Source organism: Micromys minutus (assembly GCF_963924665.1).
Source record: "Micromys minutus genome assembly, chromosome: 9".
NCBI lineage: Eukaryota > Metazoa > Chordata > Mammalia > Rodentia > Muridae > Micromys > Micromys minutus.
In genome coordinates this window covers 4,371,648-4,394,063 of record NC_137978.1, presented here as the reverse complement: position 1 = coordinate 4,394,063, position 22,416 = coordinate 4,371,648, and the positions used below count along the sequence as shown (strand labels likewise).

General features: G+C 38.0%; 1 protein-coding gene across 2 annotated transcripts in view; it reads left to right on the top strand.

Moving 5' to 3' along the window:
- Nucleotides 1-20,152, top strand: part of LEPR (leptin receptor) — a gene marked incomplete at its 3' end in the record, with an annotated part of 80,059 nt that extends 59,907 nt beyond the window's left edge. The window contains exons 16-19 of one of the 2 annotated variants that reach the window (XM_080921068.1): nt 3,637-3,732; nt 5,565-5,670; nt 6,725-6,800; nt 19,346-20,152. In XM_080921068.1, the coding sequence (XP_080777194.1) occupies nt 3,637-3,732; nt 5,565-5,670; nt 6,725-6,800; nt 19,346-20,152 (1,085 nt within the window). Of the gene's footprint in view, nt 1-3,636; nt 3,733-5,564; nt 5,671-6,724; nt 6,801-16,872; nt 18,527-19,345 lie in introns of those variants that run through there. The other variant, XM_080921069.1, reaches the window with a different exon arrangement.
- Between the last annotated feature and the right edge of the window lie 2,264 nt (nt 20,153-22,416).

Here is a 22,416-nt window from a genome sequence, read left to right as displayed (position 1 = left end):
AGGATTAAGTAGGGAGCCTGGGGGTTGCTTACTTACACAATCTAGATGACCTACACTTTTTTTTTTTTAGTCTAAATACCTACAGTTTATCTTCAGGCTAAACTTTTGTATAAATTACAGGCAGAGAAATACATTTACTGTCACTGTTGTTGGTAGTTACTCTATACTGTAGGTCAGAGGAATGATGAACGCAGATCTCTCAGAGCTTCGATGCTTGTGGGCAGCTGTTCTCATATTGTTAGTATCTATGAGAATCATTGCCAGATCTGTCTTGAACATGGCTGTCAAATGTTCATTTGAAAAATGCTCATTTCTCATATATTGAGATCTCAAGACAAGAGAACTCTTGGTCTCCATTCCATTCATTGTGTGACTTTTGCAGACTTTTCAATGGGAACACTAAGCAAGCTAAATTCACAATGGAAGAAAACCTTCCCTATTCTGAAGATGATAAGAGAAGGGAGAACATATTATTCTGGAGTAGGACATTCAGGAACAAAAAAACCCATGCCTTGAACTTGAACAAATTGGCTCTCCCTGGAGCGTGTCCCTGAAAAACTAGTCATTTGTGTCTTAGGAGTTTTAAAACTTATTTAAAAATCAATACTATTACTGGTAAACTTTGGAGTGCTTAGGTTATTTTTGAAATTCCTTTAGCCATTGTGGTTGTTTGAATATGCTTGGCCCATAGGGAATGGTACTGTTAGGAGGCGTGGCCTTGTTGGAGGAAGTGTGTCACTGTGGGGTTAGATTTGGAGGTCTCTTCTTATACTCAGGCTGGCTCCAGCCATTGTAGAAGAGAGCTAGCATCCTCAAATCAAGATGCAGAACTCTTAGCTCCTTCTCCAGCCCAGTATCTGCCTTCATGCTGCCCTGCTTCCCTCTATGATGATAGTGGATTAAACCTCCAAAACTGTAAGCCAGCCCCAATAAAATGTTTGCCTTTATAAGATTTGCCTTGGTCCTGGTGTTAATGGATACCCTAACTAAAACAGAAGTTGGCACGAGGGATTGAGTGTTGCTGTGATAGGTCTGACCATGCTTTTGTTTGGAGGAATGTGGATTTTGGGACTTTGGAAAGAAGTGGAATGCTTTAAGTAGAGCATAATAGGCCATTTTAGTAGGTATATGGAAGGCAGTGGTGCAGAGGGTGATTTGAACTGTGGAAGTCTGGCTCTAGAGGTTTCAGAGAAGGGTTTTAGTATATAGCCTAGAGACTGTTCTTGTAATATTTTAGTGAAGAATGTGGCTGCTTTTTGCCTTTATCTGAAGTGACTGCCTGAGGCTAAGGTGAAGAGATTCAGATTAATTGCATTGACAAAAGAAGTCCCAGAAGAGGCCAGCATCGACTTTGTCCTCTGGTTTAACTTTATGAGGAGCATTTCCATCAAGTGTAGCTTAGAAGGGAAACATACAAAATATGGTTCATGTAATAAAAGGGCACCTGAAAGTCCAATGGAGCTCTATCCTGTGATCCATGTTGGGGCAGGACCCCAACCAGCTAAGCTTATTGTTTATATGTTTGCAGTTGACCAAGGGATAGTTACATATGTTAGGCATTATTATTACCTAGTTATTGTTTTCATTTGAACTTTTAGTCTGAAATAATTACAATCCAGAAATGGAGGGCACACCGTGATCCAGATTGTGAAGTTGGAAAACAGAGGCTTTCTATCTAGATTCTGAGGAATAGAAGCCATGGAAAGCTTACACCTAGGTATGGTGGTACATACCTTTAATCCCAAGAGTCAGAGGCAAACAGATCTCTGAGTTCAAGGCCAGCCTGGTACAGAGAAAATTTCAAGTAGAGAAAAGCTTAGGTCTATGAGTGGTGTTACACACTTTTAATCCCAGAACTCATGAGACAGGCATGTAGATCTCTGAGTTCAAAGTCCATCTACTGAGCAAGGTTCCAATACAACCAAGCTTAGGCAGTGAGGGAGTTTGGAAACAGACAACTGGTGGTGATATAATAGAATAAGGGGGCATGTTTCAGCTCCAGGAATACCTCTGCAGCCTTGGTCATGAGGCACTAGCTTTAGACTCAGGAATACATGGGGTTACTGGGACAATTGATGCTGGTTATCTGGAGGTAGGAAATTAGTAGTGATTAAGAATAGACCAGCATCACAGAAATGAAATCTTCTAGGAAGGTGTTTTCTGAGATTACAAAGAAGCTGTGTCCTAGAGATAGCCAGGGTTGTACCTCGTGCTGCAGCTGGAGTTGATAATGTGTAAGAGTCACCCAGGTACTACCTGTTTTGGAGGCATGAAGGGGCAATGGAGAGCAGCTTGGTACTGTGAGAGGCCATGGAAGGTCACTGGTGAAGATGAAGCCTCAGTTGTAGTTGATGGCTCAGGACTGAAGGGATCATGCAAAGATTCTGAGGCGTGGCACAATGAAGAGAGCCCATGAGAGGCCATTGGCAAAGCCTAGTTTTAATGGAAGTTCCCAGTGTATTGAAGATACCAGTACCATGGGATGATCACCATGAACAGCAGCAGTGGAGTACAGTCAACCTGAACCTAGAGTTCTACAGAGGGAAGAGGTAGAGATGTGACCCAAGCCCTTGGGAAGAGCCCAGAAGATCATGTGTGAATTTCAGACATTGGAACAAGAAGCTATAAAGTTGAAGTAGCCTTGCAGACACCAAAGTGTTAGATTTTTTCAGAGTCATGGGATGCCTGCCAAGAGAAGCTGCTAATATAGATTGGAACCAGCCAACAAGAATGAAATTAGTTGCTTCTGAATGACAGACAGATCTGCCAACAGAGAGTGAAAGGATTTGAAGATTTAAAGGGTGCTTTGACATCAGACATGGAGATGTAGAGTTTGGAATTTGACCAGCTGGTTTTGGTCTTGCTTTAGTCCAGTATTTTCTCAGTATAATATTTTGGAATGGTAATGTATATTCTGTGCTGTTGGATATATCTGATCTGCTTTTTTATTTCCCAGAAGAAAGATTGATTTTATAGGGGATTACAATTAGGAGATTGCATGAACTTTGGACTCTGAGCTTTTAAACATTAATGAGACTGTGACAGACTGTGGGGATTTTTAAGGTTGGGCTAAATGTATTTTGTATTATGCTGTGTTTAGGTGTGGCCTCCATAATAGACTCACATGTATGAACAAGCCTATGGGGGCCAGGAAGTGGAATGTGGTGGCTTGAATATTTTTGGCCCATAGGGAATGGTACTGTTAGGAGGTATGGCCTTGTTGGAGGAAGTGTGTCACTGTAGGGTAGGGCTTTGGAGGTGTCCTCCTATGCTCAGGCTTCACCCACTGTGGAAGAGAGCTTCCTCCTAGCTGCCTGAGAATGCCAGTCTCTCCTGGTTGCCTTCAAATCAAGATGCAGAACTCTCAGCTCCTTCTCCAGCACCATGTCTGCCTGCATGCTGCCATGCTTCCTGCCATAAGGATAATGGACTAAACCTCTGAAACTGTGAGCCAGCCCCAATTTGAATGTATATGAGTTGCCTTGATCATGGTGTCTCTTCATAACAATGGAAGCCCTAACTAAGATAGCCATCAAGCCAATCCTTAAATAATGACTAATGTGCAGACAGAATAACCTGCAGTTTCTTCTACAGGTTTCATTCTTAATTAACATGAACTTTTTTTCCTTTTTTCAGATAATTTTATTCCCATTGAGAAATACCAGTTTAGTCTTTACCCAGTATTTATGGAAGGAGTTGGAAAACCAAAGATAATTAATGGATTCACCAAAGGTAAACAAAACAAAACAAAACAAAAAACAGAAAAAAAAACAACTATATTCCTTTTAAAAAAGTATTTGGGTTTGTTACAATTGTTAGTAGTGATGCTCTGCACATGTGCCCCACCCCCAAGCAGAGGCCAGTACCCCTCTCCTTCTCCAGGTCCCGGGGATTGAACTCAAGTCTTTAGGATTGCGTACAAATGCTTTTGTTACTGAGGTCACTCCTAGGCAGGCCCTACTCTTCTTTTCACTTTGTAATGGCTGACTGGTTTTGTGTGTCAACTTGACACAAGCTGGAGTTATCACAAAGAAAGGAGCCTCCCTTGAGGAAATGCCTCCATGAGATCCAGATGTAAGGCATTTTCTGAATTAGTGATCAAGATGGGGAGGCTCTCTTTTTGTGTGATGCCATCCCTGGGCTGGTAGACCTGAGTTCTATAAGAAAGAAAGCTGAGCAAACCAGGGGAAGCAAGTCAGTAAGCAGCATCCCTCCATGGCCTCTGCATCAGCTCCTGCTTCCTGACCTGCCTGAGTTCCAGTCCTGACTTCCTTTGGTGATGAACAGCAATGTGGAAGTGTGAGCTGGACAAACCCTTTCCTCCCCAACTTGCTTCTTGGTCATGATGCTTGCTTGTGCAGGAATAGAAACCTGACTGAGACACACTCTATATACTTCTAGGTTTGTCAGTAGTTAGGCCATCACTGAATACTTCCTTCCTCAGAGGAGCATGAAAGAGCTACATTGGGTTGTTCAAGGACATTTTATTTTTTAATTAATTAATTGTTTGGAATTGGATAGTAATATTCACCGGGCACCTTCTCTTTGGATTACTGCACTTATTCATGTTTTAATTTTTATTACTTCTTAAGGTATTAAGCCCAAGTAACTCAGTCATAGTTTCAAAGCAAAACATTTTAATGGCTTCAAGAATAATTATAAACAACAAATAATTTACTATTTAACAAGTATCTGTTGAACATTTTCTATAGACTGGAGATCAAGCGATGAACATGTCTGTCATTGTAGAACTTAGGTCTCATTGCTGCCCAGGCAGTGATGGTCAGTGAATGCATTATTTAAGATACAGTACCGGGTAAAGGTCAGGGAAGGGTAAATACAGTGAGAATAAGACAGAGAGTTAAAATATGGCAGGGAAAGGATGATCTTTCTGTGGGCTCCAGTGCTTGATCAAAGCTCCTAGTACAGAAGGGAAAAACATTGTAAGCTGGGGTGCTGTGTGCCATACCCCAAGGACTGAATGAGGTAGCTGAAGCAGTATCAAGAACATCATGCCAGAATGGCTCATGCAAAGAACCTGAGGCCTTAAACAGCAAAGATACAGGTGTGTCTACAGCTAAGTAGATGAAGCTTGGCTGCTGCTGCACACAGAATCTGCAGTAGCCGATGTTGAAATTAAAAATGGCTAGATGGAGAGGCTGGGCAAGTACATATTAAAACAATGTTTTACTAAACTTCAAGTATAATACTAGAAAAACAACTATTAATGTGGCTACATTGTGTTTTATTTCCCCTTTAAAATATTTATTTTAATTTTTACATTTATGACTGTTTTCCTGAATGTGTATGTGTATGGGAATCTGATATCAGACATCCTGACAAATGGAGTTACACATGGTTGTAGGCTACCCTGTGGTTACTGGCAACTGAACCGCAGCCCTCTGTAAAGGCACTAAGAGCTTGTGCTCATAGCCTCTGAGCCATCTCTGCAGCCTCTCTTTTCTTCTTTGTCAAGGTTTTTTATGTTTGAAGTACTATAGTCATATGTGGAGTTAGAATGTGTCATGCAATGATTTTACAGAATAGTTTCATGTCTCTTTCAGATGATATCGACAAGCAACAGAATGATGCAGGGTTGTATGTCATTGTACCCATAATTATTTCTTCTTGTGTCCTGCTGCTCGGAACACTATTAATGTCACACCAGAGGTATTTCACTTGGATAAAGGCCTTTGCCATAAAGAGTGTAACTTAAGCATATTAAAAGATTGGTGTAATCTTAACTCAAAATATTAATAAATATAAATGTATTAGAAAGGTTTTTGTATATATTCCACATGACAGAAAAGGAAGGTAGTGTTCAGGAAATCTCTTTTCATCTTGATATGAAAGCATTCAATTAAAGACAGATCTCAGCTTAATTTTTTTTCTGAAAACTGAGTTGTAGTGGTGGCTTTAATCTTAGCAGCTGGAAGGCAGACACGTGTGGATCTCTGAGTTCCAGACCAGCCTAGTCTACAGGGTGAGTTCCAGGACTGCCAGAGCTGCACAGAGAAACCCTGTCTCAACAAACAAACAACAACTAAAATTCATATATGCTTTCAGGAATTAGCTGACTGATAACAGGAAATGCTGGACAGTGTGCTCATAGGCTTGGTAAAAATGATTTTTAAGCTCTACAGTCGGGAAAGAAGATGTGAGATCATGAGACGCTAAGTGTAGATGTTTCATGGGGGAGCAGATGCACTCCATTATGGCAGTGAGCATCCTCAGAGGGCTCCGGATCTCTATGTCAATTCAGAAAGCTACAAGGTGTCTGCTTTAATAAATGGCCTTGAGTTTCCTGGTGGCTCTGTGGAGACACCTAGACCATGGGTGATCTCACACATGCCAGATCTATAAAAGCTTTAGTCCTCAATCAAAAGAGTGAGGAGGGAAGACATTACAACATGGCCTTGAGTTTTAGTTGTATGAGTAGGGTGGGACCATATCACATGGACTTATTTCTCATATCCCATGTGATGGCCATTTAAAATAGTTTCTAAGGAAAACCTTTATGAGGAAGTTAGTACAGAACCTGGGACACCTCTTAAGATGGGGTCCTCATAAAAGTTTAGTGAACACTTTGTGGAATCAAATGTAAATATGGATCTGGCCTTACTGAGCGAATCCAGAGGACCAAAGCTTATCATGTATATTAACTGCTAATGTTTTTACAGTCTGAACAATTTTGTAATCATGGTGCTTTATTTCTCCTTTGCAGAATGAAAAAGTTGTTTTGGGATGATGTTCCAAACCCCAAGAATTGTTCCTGGGCACAAGGACTTAATTTCAAAAAGGTCACTTAAGTATTTTAACCCAGATATCTACTAAGGTTGCAGTTTAGATACCATATTACTTATCGATCTTTAAACATCTTTAAAATGCTTTGTTTTGTTCAGTTCATTTTATCAAGTCTGCTCATCCTTTGTCTTCAGCAATAGATGGGTTTGGGATTTGATCAGAGGAAACGAGCTTCAGTAGCTTCTCACATGAGAGTTGACAACATGTCTATCTTTTTCTTTCTGGTCACTGTACATAAAAATTAATACTATAGAGGAAGGAACATTACAGATGGTGAATAGACAGTTGACTAAATGGGCTTTCTTTAGTCAAAAGGCTTAGAATCAATAAGTTTCTGCTATTCAGTACTCACCATGACTTACGAGTACAGTGTTACTTTTAGACACTACAATCTGACTTAAGGATGCAGTATAATAAAACTTATAGTGATGGAGATTTGTAGTTGAAAGAAGGTGACGGTTGCAGCATTTAAAGTTTTTAATAAGTATCAGTCATTATTTTATGTTACTGCTTTACATTTGTATATTGTAGACCGTTGCTGCCTTTGTGTTGACCCTGGGCTAGTCTATCATAAAAGTAGGAAAGAAAAATCAAAAAAGAGCAAAGCTTATTATACTGGTTAAGTCCTTATTTCAGAACCAAGAATAGTTTTCCCATTTGGAGAAGTATATTTATCTTCTAGCCTAGAACAAACACCACACACACACACACACACACACACACACACATGAATGAAACCAAATTCGTGGAAAACATTTTGTTTTGAAAATAGAATGCTTGAAAAACGTTCTCCCATTTGTTTAAAGTGCTATTTGCAGCCTACTAAGCCATTGTCCCAGCATTCAAACGGCATATGACTTGCAGTCCACAGAGCACTGCTTTGCAGCATGTCCATGAATGAACAAGCTCATATTCTTTTACACACCATCAACAGCTCTGGTTAAAGCAGTCTTCAAGCAGATGATAGAATGCCCTGATTTCAAAGAGACTGCTGTGTAATTCTGTGTTTAATCATTCTAATATAATTGCATTTAATTTTTGCTTTTCCTAATGCTAGCCACATTCCTTTGGCTCTTCAGCTGTGCTGTCTCATTCTCTAACCCTAGACTCCTTTTATTTCAACAGTGTTCTGATTTTTCTCAAATAACATCACTCTTCTTTCTCTTCCACAATTAATTCATATAATAACATTTATCATAATTGTAAGATCTCAGATGCATGTATTGTTCAATAGGCACAGAGTATGTGTTTATAGGTAAGGAGAGATCACTGCTAAACTCTAGATGAACAGATTTTTTAAAGAAACCATTTTTGTATCCTGAGCGAGATAACCCAGTCACAAAAGAACAGACATAATATGCAGTCACTGATAGTGGGATGCTAACCCCAGAGGCTCGGACTGCCCCAGAAACAACCCACAGACTGTGTGAAGCTCAAGAAAAAAAGAAAAGAAAACAAACAAACAAACAAAAAAACATTATGCTCAATCCTTACACACCAAGAAAACGGTGACTAATTCCAGGTTACATCCTGTTTTACATGTACTTTTTGCTCATTGTAACTAATAAGACCTTACTGTAGAATATCAAACCTTAAAAAAAAAAAAAAGCCAAGCACTGACAAAAATGTATTTGTATACATTTATGCAAAAATGTTTAAATTTTTTTTCTTTTATCTTTGTTTTTTAAAATAAAGTTAAAAAAAAGAAACCATTTTTGTGCTCTAAGAAATAAGAGTGGGGCTGAGCAGAGTCACCAGGTTGAAGGAATAAGAACCTGTCTTTTTTGTTCTCTGCAGTGCTTGTTAATGTTTTACTCAAATATTCACTAATATACTAATTTTTATTAGTTTATAGTACTACCATAAACCTAGTCTCTTCCAATTACTTTGCTATACCTTGGGGCTATATTGATAAGAAAAACTGTATATGCTCCTGGACTGAATGTATCATCTGGTAGGGAAGATAAACACTAGTTCATCATTAGAAATAATGTCACAGCCATAAGCTATAATGTGTTATGGGTTAGGATGTGTGACCTGTCTTGGAGCATGGATGGGTATTAGTGGGCACAGGGAAGAAAGTGACATTAGCTCTGGGGGTTGGGGGTGTACATCTAGAATGCATATCAGTTTTGGAAGGCTGAGGAATAAGGATTAAATTGTGTATTCCAGACCAGCCAGGACTGCATAATGGTATTGAGGACTGGATGGTTTACATAGGAATGCTGTCTCAACAAACATACAAAAGGAAATAAAAAGACAAAAATAGGAAGGGAGAGAAGAAGGGGTGAAAAGGGAATTGATGTTGAGTCAGATCTGGCTTTGTGATACAAAGGTAGACACCTGGATGGTCACCTGCTAAAGAATTCTCAAAAGGGAAACACAGTTGACAGACTGGGCACATTTTCTTCATAAATATGAGTGTTTTTTTTTAAAATAAAAAAACAACTAAATGCCTATCAAATAAAGAATGGAAAGCTTCACTGTGTACTGATGAATTCAGGGCAGTCACCAGACCGCCTCGTAAAAGGAAGTTAAAACTCTCCCTGCAGCAACCTTCATACTACTGTAAAAAAGGAATTTGTTTTTCATGAAACAGAGATATGCCAGACTGACCTGAGCAAATGCAGTTTGAAGCTGTACCAGATAAATATTTCTTCCTTTCCAGATAATGCCTGGCAAAAATTAGAGGATATAGGGTGGATAAACCAGCAAATGTCTTTAGACTCTGGACCACCTGGCTGTCTCATGTCTTCCCTATTGGAGCTAAGTGTGGTGTTACATTTAGCAGTATGTCTGGTAGATATTTTAAGTAAATTGAAATGTCACCCTAAGTTTACAGATTCTGGTAAATGAAAGTGAATTTTAGAAATTATTTTATTTATGTGTGTGTGTGTGCACATATGTGTGCAGGTACCCACCAATATCTTAAGAGGGCACCAGATGCCCCAGAGCTGGAACTGACAGTTATGAGCTGCCTGATATGAGTTCTGGGAAATGAACTCGGGTCCTCTGGAAGAGCTGGAAGCACTGTTAACTGCTGAGCCATCTTTCCAGTCCCCAATGTATAGATTAAAAAAAAAAAAAAGTGGGTTGTGAATATCCTTTTATGAGAAATTCCCTTTTACCTTTGCAAATAATTTACTTTCTTATTTTCAGTATATGTAGTCACATATTTATTTACTTAATTTATTTTTAAGACATAATAAAGATGTAGTATTAAGAATAAATCAATAAGCAAGGTGGTGTTGGTACATGCCTTTATTCCCAGTACCCAGGAGGCAGACAGGTGGATCTCCATGAGTTTGAGGCATGCCTGCTCTACAAAGTGAATTCCAGAACACCCAGGGCTATACACAAAAAAACCCTGTCTCAAAAAAAACCCCTCAAACAAACAAAAAACAATCAATCAATCAATGATAAGACAGTCTGAGGATGGGGCCTGGTGTGGTCTTTTGAAACTTCAAAGCTCACCCACAATGACATACCTCCTCTAACAAGGCCATATTTACTTCAACAAGGGCATATCTCTTGATTCTTCTAACACTTCCCAAACCATTCATCAACTATGAACTAAGCTTGAAAATATGATCTATGGAGGTTGTTTTCATTCAATCCACCACATTCTACTCCCTGGTCCCCATAAGCTTATATGTATATCATAATGCAAAAATTTTTTCAGTCCAAATTCAAAAGTCTTCATAGTCTTTCATAGTATCCACACTGTTTCAAAGTCCAAAGTTCATGTGTTTTTTTGAGACTCAAGGAAATCTCTTTTAACTATAGCCCCATATACAGTGAAAGTGGAAAAAATCACATGACACATTTCCAACACACAATGGTACAGAATGTGTGTGTATATATAGATATATATATATATATCTGTGTGTATGTATATATGTATATGTATATATGTATGTATGTATGTGTATACACACACACACACACACACACACACACACACACACACACACATTGCCATTCCTAAAGGGAGGAAAGGGTACATAATAAGGAACTATTGGCCCAAACAAGACTGAAACCCATCAGGGCAAACTCCAAATTCTGTATCTCCCATGTCTGCTGTCAAAGGACTCTTCAAATCTCCCAACTCCTTTTAGCTTCATTGACTTCAACACATTTCTCTCTCTCAGGCTGGTACCACCCCATGTTTGCTGCTCTCCTTGGTAGGTATCCAGTGATTCTGGCATCTCCAATATCTTGGTGTCTGCAACACAATTCAGGCTTCATCTCCACAGCTTCACAATGGTTCCTTTGGGCCTCCATGTAGGAGGATGCCCTGTCAAATGCATTGTTTTAGTAGCTTTTCTTAAGCTTGGAGGAAGAGTCCATAATTCTTTTCCTGTATCCTTGACTATAACTGAAGGTGCCAAGTTCTTCTCCTTTTTGGGTCTTCATCTGGAACCTTCTCTTGTATTATACTCGAATAAGCTTTCAGTTGTTGATGGATTTTTTTTTTTTTTTTTTTTTTTGCCACTTAAGCTTTCCTTTACTTTCTTTTCAGAAGTTGTAAACTTGACTGGATAGAATCTTGCCCTGAGATTGCCACTACCTTTTTTTTCTGTTTAGAATCAAACTTAATAAAATAGTGTCTTTAAACACTTTATTTTCTTGAGCACAGGATTTAGCTCTAACGTTACCTTTACTGGCTAGTCTTTTTCTCCTCATACTGTATATTTTGTATTTTTCCTTACCTCACTTGCTTGGTTTTTATTGTAGATCAATGATAAGCCCAGTCAATAGTTGGCTGTCCTGAAATGTCCTCTGCCAGTGCCGTTAATCTAAACCTTTTCCAGTTTAGCTTCCATCATACTTTTAGGAAAAGGACAGGACCATGACAGACCTTCAACAAGTTTATACCTGGTAGAACAAGGCAATACCTTGGAATCTTTCTAATCAAGCAGTTTATCAACTAGGAAATGAGCATGCAAATATATGAGCCTATGGGACCCACTTTAAACTACCAAGTCTACTAAACTAAATATGCAAATTAAAGCAAATTAAAGTTGTAAAAGCCAGTAGTTTAAAATCTTTTGAAAGAAAAAGAACAACTTGGGAAATGTCTCAGTGCTCTTACCATAGAAGGAGGTGGAGTTTGAACCCTGGAACCAGTATAAAGCTTGGCTCAGCAGCATGATGTCTGTACTCCCAGTGATCTCAGGGTGTGCAGTAGCTGGGGTCAGAAAATCCCAGGAAGTTGCAGGCTAGCACCTGATAGGAACAATGTCTGGAAAGCAAGAATGGGCACTTCCTTACTCTTAGGCTCACTCTCAAACATTTTTAATTTCATGTCAGACATGATGATAAATAGTATGGTGGTGCCATGTTGTTAAACATTTGTCCCAAGATCTTTTTGTATACAATACTTCCTGCTGTCTTTAAATTTGTATATAATAAACACACATCCAAGCAGAGCACTATAGTGCATAGGTGTGCTGCTTCGTGCAGAGCACTTGTGTAGCATGTATGCATAGGTGTGCTGCTTCGTGCAGAGCACTTGTCTAGCATGCACAAGCTCTGAGTTCAGTCTTTAGCTTAGAAAAACTTATGCCTCTATACTAACACTGTATCTTAAAAAAAACTAAAATGACCCAATGTAATATCTTTAATTTTTTCATATTTGTCTCATGTCTCACAATAGGAAGTACAGATCCATTTTGTCCTGCTTTTCCTCCTCCCTGCCCCTTCTTTTCCTCTATAGATTCCCCCTTTTAGAACATGCGTCTAGGCTTTCCTGCCTGCACTCAGGTGTGTGTCACTAATGAGCAGTAGTGCTTTAAGTGGTCCTAAAGGTTGGCATACTGACCTTGTCATTCCAAGCTTTGCTGAGCTTTCTCTAGGTTGACAGGGTTTTGTCCCACTCACAGACACCTGCTGGTACCTAGATCTTGTGAGCACATCATGTTTATGCTCACCCTCCTCACCCCCACGGGAAAGTTCATCAGCAGTGCTAGTAGAAAGCATGGCTGCCAGTGCTTATTCTGGTGCTTGCCCTGGCATTCCTGTTTGCTCTCATATGGGTCTGAAAGAATACAGAAAGAATACAAGTGTGTAGCTTTGTGTAGAAGACTAATGATGGTATAGTCTCCTGTTTCATCTGTCTCATAAATGACAATACTTTTAACTGTTTTGCTTTTAATCTTCTTGACAGTTTACTTATATATCCCGAAATGCTTTGTGCTCTTAGAACGGAATGTTGATACTGCCATGGGCTCACAGACACTGGGCATTTACTCATCTGCACACTGTTCTTTAAGGTTTTCAGTCCTCTGAAACTTTTCATAAATTTTGTTTTTTCTTCAAAGAGAAACATTTGAGCTACTATTTTTTTAAAAAAATACATACATGTCTTACACATTTTTTAGCCTTTGTAAATTGTTATTACACTGTACCTTATTTTGTATATGGGTTTATTATTTAAAACAAGGGAACTAATAAACATCCTTTATGTTGTTTTCAGTGTAACTTTTGTTCCATGAAGAGCCAAGTAATGTGATTGATACATATCTTGGTGATTCCAATAGCAAAGAAGAATTTTAAAATGAGAACTCTTACAATTGAACCATTTAATTAAATCATTTTAATAGCTTAGTTTTAATTTGTGTGCATTGGTGTTTTGCCTACAAGATGTCTGTGTGAGGGTGTTGGAACCCTTGGAATGGGGTTACAGACAGTTGTGAGCTGCCCTACGGATGCCAAGAATTAAACCCAGATCCTCTGGGATAAAAACCAGTGCTCTGAACCACTGAGCCGTCTCTCCAGCCCCCTTAGATCAAATGTTAACCGACTTATTTCCTCCTTTTAGGGCTTCTCCTTTTATTTCTGTTCCTAAAATTTCTTATTTACTTATCTACCTGTCTACTATTCTGTCTGGCATCATAATCTTGTGTTTTTCTAGTATATATATATTGTCTTATGCAGGTCCTATTTACATTGGGAACTTTCTGCAGTGACCTATGCCAAGAAATTCCTTTGTCATTCTATTCCTGTCACTTTTAGACTTCAGTAAAATGAGAGTAGGTCATCTGGAATGTTTAGCACTGTCAGAGTTCTTCCCTGGATTTGCTTTTCTCGTTTTCTTTGATTAGATAACCACCTGTGTGGCAAACTACACTCCATGTGTCTCTGCCTTAGGGTTTTTATTGCTATAGACAATAAAAAGAGACAGCATGACCACAGCAACTCTTATAAAAGAAATCATTTAATTGACGGCAGCTTACAGTTCAGACATTTAGACTGTTATCATAGTTGGAAGCACGGTGGCACACAGGCAGAAGTAGAGTTCTATATCTGGATCTATGGGCAGCAGGCAGAGACAGTGACACTGGACATAGCCTGAGCATTTGAAAACTCAATCCCACCCCACTTCCTCCAACAAGGTTACATCTCCTAATAGTGCCACTCCCTGTGGGCCTGTGGGGGCCATTTTCCTTTAAAGCACCACTATCTGGAAGCTGATGTTGCTCTACAGAGTCAGGTGGCCACTCAAGCACCTCCCTGCCCCCTTTGCGGGTCAGTTGTAGTTTCCTCTTTTTTGAAAGCATTCTAGTTTCAATGTTCTGGAATTTTTGATTAAGGTTTTTTTTTTTCCCATTTGACTTTAGTAAGGAGTTTCAAACTGTCTCCCGTTAGCATTAAGGAACTCCACTGTTTCTATGTGCCTTTCTCCTTTGTGTCTTTCCTTGCCGTCACCATGGCTGTTGGCTGTTAGACACTCTTGCATAGCTGGGTTTGTTGTTTTATGTTTTGATACATCATTACTTTACATTACTCAATATGACTGTGGGTCTTTACAACCCAGGGATTTATCTTTACCATCAAGCACGGGGTCAGAACATTCTGTTCTGTTTTCATGTCTCAGTCTTGTTAGAGCTGTCAATTATAGGACCTCTGTTTTAAAATTCTCTATTCCATGAAATTTGTGTTTCTGTTAAGTCATGTGTTCCCTTGTACCTTGAATTTTATTATGTCAGAATCCCTTTCCTTCTAATGTCTTGCAGTCCTTTGCTTTCCACTCACGTGTGAAGAAGCACAAGGGTAGAACTGGGAATTGAGTGCAAACTGTTGGGAATTGCTACCCCGTGTGTATATAGCTTTGGTTCCTGACACCTCTATCCTTGCTGTATTTCATAGCTATGCTCTTCCTGAATTTGGGTCATTCATTGTATATTTTCTTTCTCTGGTCCTGTGGATTTGATTCATTCTTGTTCTGGAATTGTAGCAGTCTCAGGGATGAGACCAGCAGGTACGTCAGTTCTGCTCTCTGAGATCAGAGTCCTCTGTGTCCTTCCTCTGTGTACTCCAAGAATCAACTGTAGAGGTTGAAGCCTTGATTAGAAAAATGTGTTTCAGTATAAATTCAAAATACTTTCCTTTTTTTGTAATTTCAATTTCACGGCATAAATGACCTCAACTTTTCTCAATTTATTTCATACAGTTTTTGTTTTTTTTCCCTTCTAAATCTCAAAAGAGTTTATGTCTGTTTTATTTCACCTTTGATTTGCTTCATGAAATAAATTTTAAAAATTTATTAACTTTCTTATTAAAAAATTAATAAAAACACCACACACCAAAATTAACCAGACCACAAACTTATACACTTAATGAATTGGTTGAAACAGTTAGAATTGGCAGTTGGAATAGAAGCTGTGGAGCTTTGCTTTAAATTATTTATTTTACAGTATTTTAAGTGTTCCCTTCCTTTTCCTGTACTTTCCTATTTATCTTCTACTTCTCCCTTCCTTCCCTCCCCTGAGGTCTTATGCTGTTGTGTATACTCTCTTCATCCCGACTCTGTTCCTATGTGTATATCTATTTCAGTTTTGTAGTAGTGATTTTAATAATTCCCTTTATGAATAAATCTAGATCTTTGGTACTAAAGGCTTCCTTGACTTTGGACATGTCCTAGCAATCTAGACAGACAACATAACAACTGTGGATCTGGGTAGAAATCTGGAAACAGAGAGGTTCTCCTTGGAAATGTGCAGAAGAGCAGGCTAGTTTTTGGAGTCAGAATTTTATTTAGAGAGAGCCAGTCTCTGTCACTCATAACACTGGCCTAGCAGCTTGTGTCTCAAGGCCTTTATTTTTGTCTCCCTTTGTAATCTCAAGCAATAAGGAGCCAGGAGAGATCATGAACTCATCAGGTTAAATCTCTGCAGGTAGGCAAAGGACGATGGAGGTTCCCTCTTCTTCCTGTCTGTGTTTAGGACATTTTCTTTTATATTTACTGTAAAAAGAACTAGGTCAGGGTGTTCACTTTGCTCTAGTTACCTGCATGATCTTAACTTAATAGTCTTGCAGTCTTCAATCCATGGTTGAAGAAAGAGAAGAGGTTTGTATCAAAAGATTTATGGAGAAATGGACTTTTAAATGCTTATGATAATTTATCTGTGATTCCACTCTTAACTATCATGTAACTTTAATTTCTTAAAAATCAGTACTTTAGCCAGGTGGTGTTGGTGCTCAGTTTTAATCCTGGCACTCTGGAAGCACAGGCCGGGTATCTCTGTTGGACTACACAGTGAGTTCCAGAAATAGGACCAGGGCAACACAGAGAAACACTGCCTTAAGAAATAATAATAATAATAATAATAATAATAATAATAATAATAATAATAATAATAATAATAATAAATCAGTGTCTAAAGTCAGTGTGGTGTTTTTGAGTGAAGTCCATTTTCTTTCAGTTTTTATCTCTCAATCCTTACTCTTCCTTATCTTCTCAAACTCTTCAGTGTGCCTGTTGGTTTTACCTAACCTCTTATTCATTGAGCCCTTGTTCTTATACCTCGTCTGCTATTGCTACTATAGTCTTTCTTGTTGGAGTGACCAAGCTGTTCTTAGAGTATGTATGAAGTTCAGTAAGGACATGAGAGTAGTCCCTCAAGACACCAACCCTCCACTTTCCAAGGTGTGTCAGTATGATACAACATGAGAACATAAAGCCTGTGACCATGAAAAGACAAGGGGTTGGAGATCTTTCATCTCTAGCTTTCTAAACAAGGTTTTTATTTTGCTTTCTTATTTTGTTCTATTTTATTTAAACAGAGAGCGGACACTCTTTGAAGTATCTCATGACCACTACAGATGAACCCAATCTACCAACTTCCCAACAGTCCATACAGTATTAGAAGATGTTTACATTTTGAAGGAAGGAAGCAAACCTAAACTATGGTTTGAATGACTAAGAAATAATATTTGATGAGTTTAATAGAGAAGTATATATTTGTGGCTACAATGTAGGTTTGATATAGTTCAGTTGGGTCATATGTTTTATTTTCAAGGCATCTAAAGTTTAAAGTTAATATTCATGGACTCTGCTTTCTATTTTTTATTTTTTAAGTCATAAAATGATAATGGTGCAACTATTGCTTTCAGAACCTATTTTGTTATAGATCACCAAATATGGCAAATAATGACTTCACTAAGTGAACTCTAATAGGCAACTTCTGACACACAGCTTTATACAAATTCAAATTTCAAGGAAAGAATTCCATTTCTATTTCTGTGTGTGAAAGTTTCCATATAAGACTTCTGACAGACGGATATAAGCAGGGAAAGGAGACTTTCTGGAGTTTTACAAATAATTCACAGTGAAGACAGGGCGTTTCTCCCTAAGAACATATCAATTGCAATGTTTGTATGACATTGATATAGCATAGGCTTTATTGCTTACATCCAAACTAAGTAAATCTGTTAGGCACAAATAACATTCAAATTTAAGATATATGAGTCACTTAGATAATTTTATCTGGATGTCTAAATTTTTAAAATTAAGACACTAGGAAAGCTGTATTCCTTTTTCTTTTACTATTAACAAATAACATTATAATATATAGTACAACTGTGAATTTATAAAGGTTATTGTTTTAGATTTTCCACAAAATAGAGGTAAATAAAATTTGAACAAAGAAGTTTCCTGACCACTGATAATAGTTCAGACATATGTGGTTAAAAAAAAAAAACAAAAAAAAAAAAAAACAAAAAAACTGTTGCTTAGTGAAACCTTCCCTATGACTCCATTTAAGAAAGCAATGACTTATTCCATAATTAATTACTCATTAAGAAGCTTTAGGGACCATAGAATATATGAAACAGATAATTTGAGGAAGACTCATGTGGTCAACTGCATGGTCTATGTGGGTTTGATTTTTCCTTATTGGTAGAGCAAGTAGATCAGATGGTGAGTTCATTTAAATTTTGGAACAAGTTGAAAATATATAAATAGTAGAATCATTGAGGGACAAATGAAATGTTTGAAGGAACTTACAAAGGCTTTGTCAAACAAAATGGGAGTAGGATCAATTTTCTCATCGTATAACTGTATTATCATTCAGTATTCTAACTAATATAGGTCTCTGCCATTATTCCTATATTTACTGTTTGTTTGGGATACTTATTCTTGTATGGTTCTAGTCACTACTGTATTTCAGTTACGAATTTGCAATGGCTGTGTTTTTACATGAGATATACTTGCCATTGTGAAGAACATTTGAGTACACTACTATCTCAGGCAATAATTCAAAATTCATTTTAGTAGCTTAAAACACTGCAACATTCAAATGCTGAGTTACATGTACAATCTATGAATTGAACACATTTTTATTTGGTTGTGATATATCTGCAGTAGTTTTCATTTTGCATTTTGATGTGTTTGCCTTGTTTGTACTAAGCTTTTTGTACATAGATTTTTGATATGTAGCTGCTTGGCATGAATTCATTGTTATGTAACCCTTGTTCATATAAAAAATCATAACACATTTGTTTTGTGTGCTTGTCTTCATTCCATGTGTTCCAAAGGTTCTATCTTTACATGAAGTTATATATAAAGAATAACAGTTTCAAGTGTGTGGATGTCTCTTTCACTATCAGTGTTTTCAGTAAATGGGTACCACTCTGGCACATATGTTACGCCAGTCACAGTCACTTTACCTTTTGCAGCTTATTTGGTATAAAGAAGATATCAATACCATCTTTGAAAGACCTGTTTTGCTCATTCTCTTGTATTCTAACATGTTCTTGTTTTCATTTGTTTTTTTGTTTGCTTGTTTAATTTTTTGGTTTGGTTGGGTTTTGTTTTTAATTTTGTTTTTTATGTGTTGAGATTAAATATTCATTTTGAGCAAATATAATATAATATAATTGTTTTTCAGAAGAAAGTATTTTCCAGTCACAGTAACCAGTCACTATGAAGAACTAAGTATTTGCAGGCATGGCTCACTTACTTGTAGCCCTTGACCATTATCAAGTGTCAAATTAATCCTTACCCTTGAAGAGAGGTCCATGTGTTTGTGTTCATATCATTTGAAGAACTCAAGCCTGAGTGTTTTTCTTGTCAGATTTTAAAAAACAGACTGTCTCTCCCTTCTGATTTTTGATATTTCAAGTTACCTGTTGCCAACTTTGTAATTTGTGTTTGACTGATGTACATTGCTTTGAACCTTATACACTTGCCTTTTTTTCAAATGTGACTGAATGAAGATGTAACATACTGAGCATTAAAATGTGTCTTTTCTTTTAGCCTGAAACATTTGAGCATCTTTTTACCAAGCATGCAGAATCAGTGATATTTGGTCCTCTTCTTCTGGAGCCTGAACCCATTTCAGAAGAAATCAGTGTCGAAACAGCTTGGAAAAATAAAGATGAGATGGTACCAGCAGCTATGGTCTCGCTTCTTTTGACCACTCCAGACCCCAAAGGGGGTTCTATTTGTAATAGTGACCAGTGCAACAGTGCTAACTTCTTTGGGGCTCAGAGCACCCAGGTAACCTGTGAGGATGAGTGCCAGAGACAGCCCTCAGTTAAATATGCTACACTGGTCAGCAATGTGAAACCAGTGGAAACTGATGAAGAGCAAGGGGCTATACATAGTTCTGTCCACAAGTGCAACTCCCAGAAACATTCCCCACTGAGACAGTCTTTCTCTAGCAGCTCCTGGCAGATAGAGGCCCAGGCAGTTTTCTTCTTATCAGATCATCCACCCAACATGATTTCACCACAACTTTCATTCTCGGGGTTGGGTGAGCTTTTGGAACTGGAGGGAAATTTTCCTGACAAAAATCACAGGGAAAAGTCTGTCTATTATCTAGGAGTCACCTCAGTCAACAAAAGAGAAAATGATGAGGCAGGAGTATTGTGCCCATTCCCAGCCCACTATCTGGTCAGCGACATCAGAATCTTCCAGGAGAGTTGCTCGCACTTTGTAGAAAATAATTTGAATTTTGGTACCTCTGGTAAGAACTTTGTATCTTACATGCCCCAATTTCAAACCTGTTCCACTCACAGTCATACGATAATGGAGAACAAGATGTGTGACTTAACTGTGTAATCTCATCTAAGAAGACTCCAGGTTCCGTTCCAGTAAAGGGTGTCATGTATAATTTTTTATTGTTGTGAATGTGGGAGACAAGTGTCAGAGTCCAGTTTGAAATTATTGTTTCCAAATTAAGTGTGTCTATCTTCTCTCAGTAACACAGATGAAACATGAGGAAGCCTTTATGAATATAATGATGTAGATCAACTCTTATTGAATATACTCCCAAGATATCCTTGCTGGGAGTGTCTCCTGATTCTAGCTAAAAATAAATCCAGAAAGTAGGATCTCTCCAAACATCTGACCTCTGTGGAAAGAACAATTTTCAACATTCTATTGACAGCTGAAGAAAAGGCTTCAAGCTAACATCCCTGAGACAGTTGTCTCAAGGGTATATTTGTGCTACCTTGAATTGTCTTGTGTTTTGCAGATTTATATGTGCACATACAAAGCTAAACTGGTGTTCTTGTGAGTTTTGGAAGTGTGACATTTTTGTAGTTTGTACATCCTGACCATTTTATGTGAAGTATCACTCCATTAAATGGTGAATTTAAGTTGAGAATTGAACCCTAGTCTGAGAAGTTACTCCTTAGAAGAGGAATAGGTTAACTAATTCTTTTGCAACAAATCTAGGATATTGGATGAAATCAAATCAAGAATGACAGTCTTATCACCAACACTTGGATTGCAGCATGAGCAACAATGAGACATGGCCAGCTTTAACTCTTACACTGAAGTGAGGACTTTCTGATAGATTAACACGTCACTCCTTATCATTCTAGAAACGTCATCCCTCCCAATCTGCACTGGGCTACTATATAAGCCAACTGCTGTTTCACAGGTTGTATACTTTAACTTAATCACAGTGATAATTGCACAAGGTACATGCTGTGTATTCCCACTGTATTATTCCCCTGGCAAGATGAGGCAATTAAGTCAGTTGCCCAAAGTCCCAGATTTAGTGGTTGATGGAACCAGAATTTAGATTTAACTCGAATCTTTTAAATTTACTGATTAAATTTTAATCTAAATCTTACATTGACATCCTTAAAAACAAAACAGCTGATGTTACCAAAGAGGGAAACACAGCGATAGGCAAATAAAGCAGACCTGTTCTTGGGCTTGAAAACTAGTGTAGGAATGATGTGTTCATTTCAGTGTTTGATACGGCAAGATGATTCAATGACAGCCTAACAAAGTCAAAACTCAGAAGTTCAATGTCAAGAATTCCAAGAATGTCAGAATAATTGTGAGCACATCAGTGCTTCAGAGTATGCTTATGTGTTTGTTGCCAAGCAGCATCAGCATCTATACTAACCTAAACCTGGCTTGCTGGTTTTACCATTAACCTAGTAGATCCTGCCATGCCCACTCTTTCAATTATAAGTTTATGGATGAGGATTTCTAAGTGATAAGAGAGCTCCCTGAGCCAAGTTAGATTTGTTTTCAGGCTTTGTGTTCATTTTTTGTTCAGAAGTCAGCAAAGTTCTCATATGTCCCGAGTTAGTCAGAAATCTCAGGGTCCCCCCCCCATCAGCTGACAATCACTTTGTCATTAGAAGGCAGAGGGTTGAAGACCACTAGTTAGTATTCCACCCAAAGATATGAGAACTATTTTTGTTTCTACTGGTTTTCAGAAACAAATTATTACATGGTAAAATTGACCTATCATATTTAATATTTGCCTATTGGGTTGAGTATTTATGCCTATTAATCTCTCAGTATAGGAGAGACAAAAAAATTAAATTTGCTCCAGTCAGTGTGTAAATAGAGACTAACCACTGAGCATGTCCATGTCCATGGCTTAGGCTTTTGGGCCCAGAACAATGGGCTAGAGAACCAATCACTATTTTAATCAGTTCAAGGGTACATTTGGTATGTGAGATACAGTGAATTCAAAGAGTCATTGTAGTGTTGTAGGTTTGAGTTAGAGTAATCTAGGGACAGCATAGTGGTCTGAGCTCATAGGTACTGTGCCAGAATGTTTGGTCTAAAAAAAAGTTACATAAAAAGCAAACAGTCCTCTCCAGCCGAGTTCAGAACATGGGTTCAATTACAAAACCTGACCTACGAGTACCCACAAAATAAGATGGTGTTTACTGCCAGTGAGCTTTGTGTCTGACTTTCACTTTGAAAACATTATTTCACTATTACTACACTTTAACCACTGGGTCCTTGTGAAAATTGTTAATTAAGTTTTGTAAAATGTATGGGAAATGTATGGTGTTTGATAACCTAGAATAATCTTACATTTCTTCCCAAGAATTAATTCTATAAAT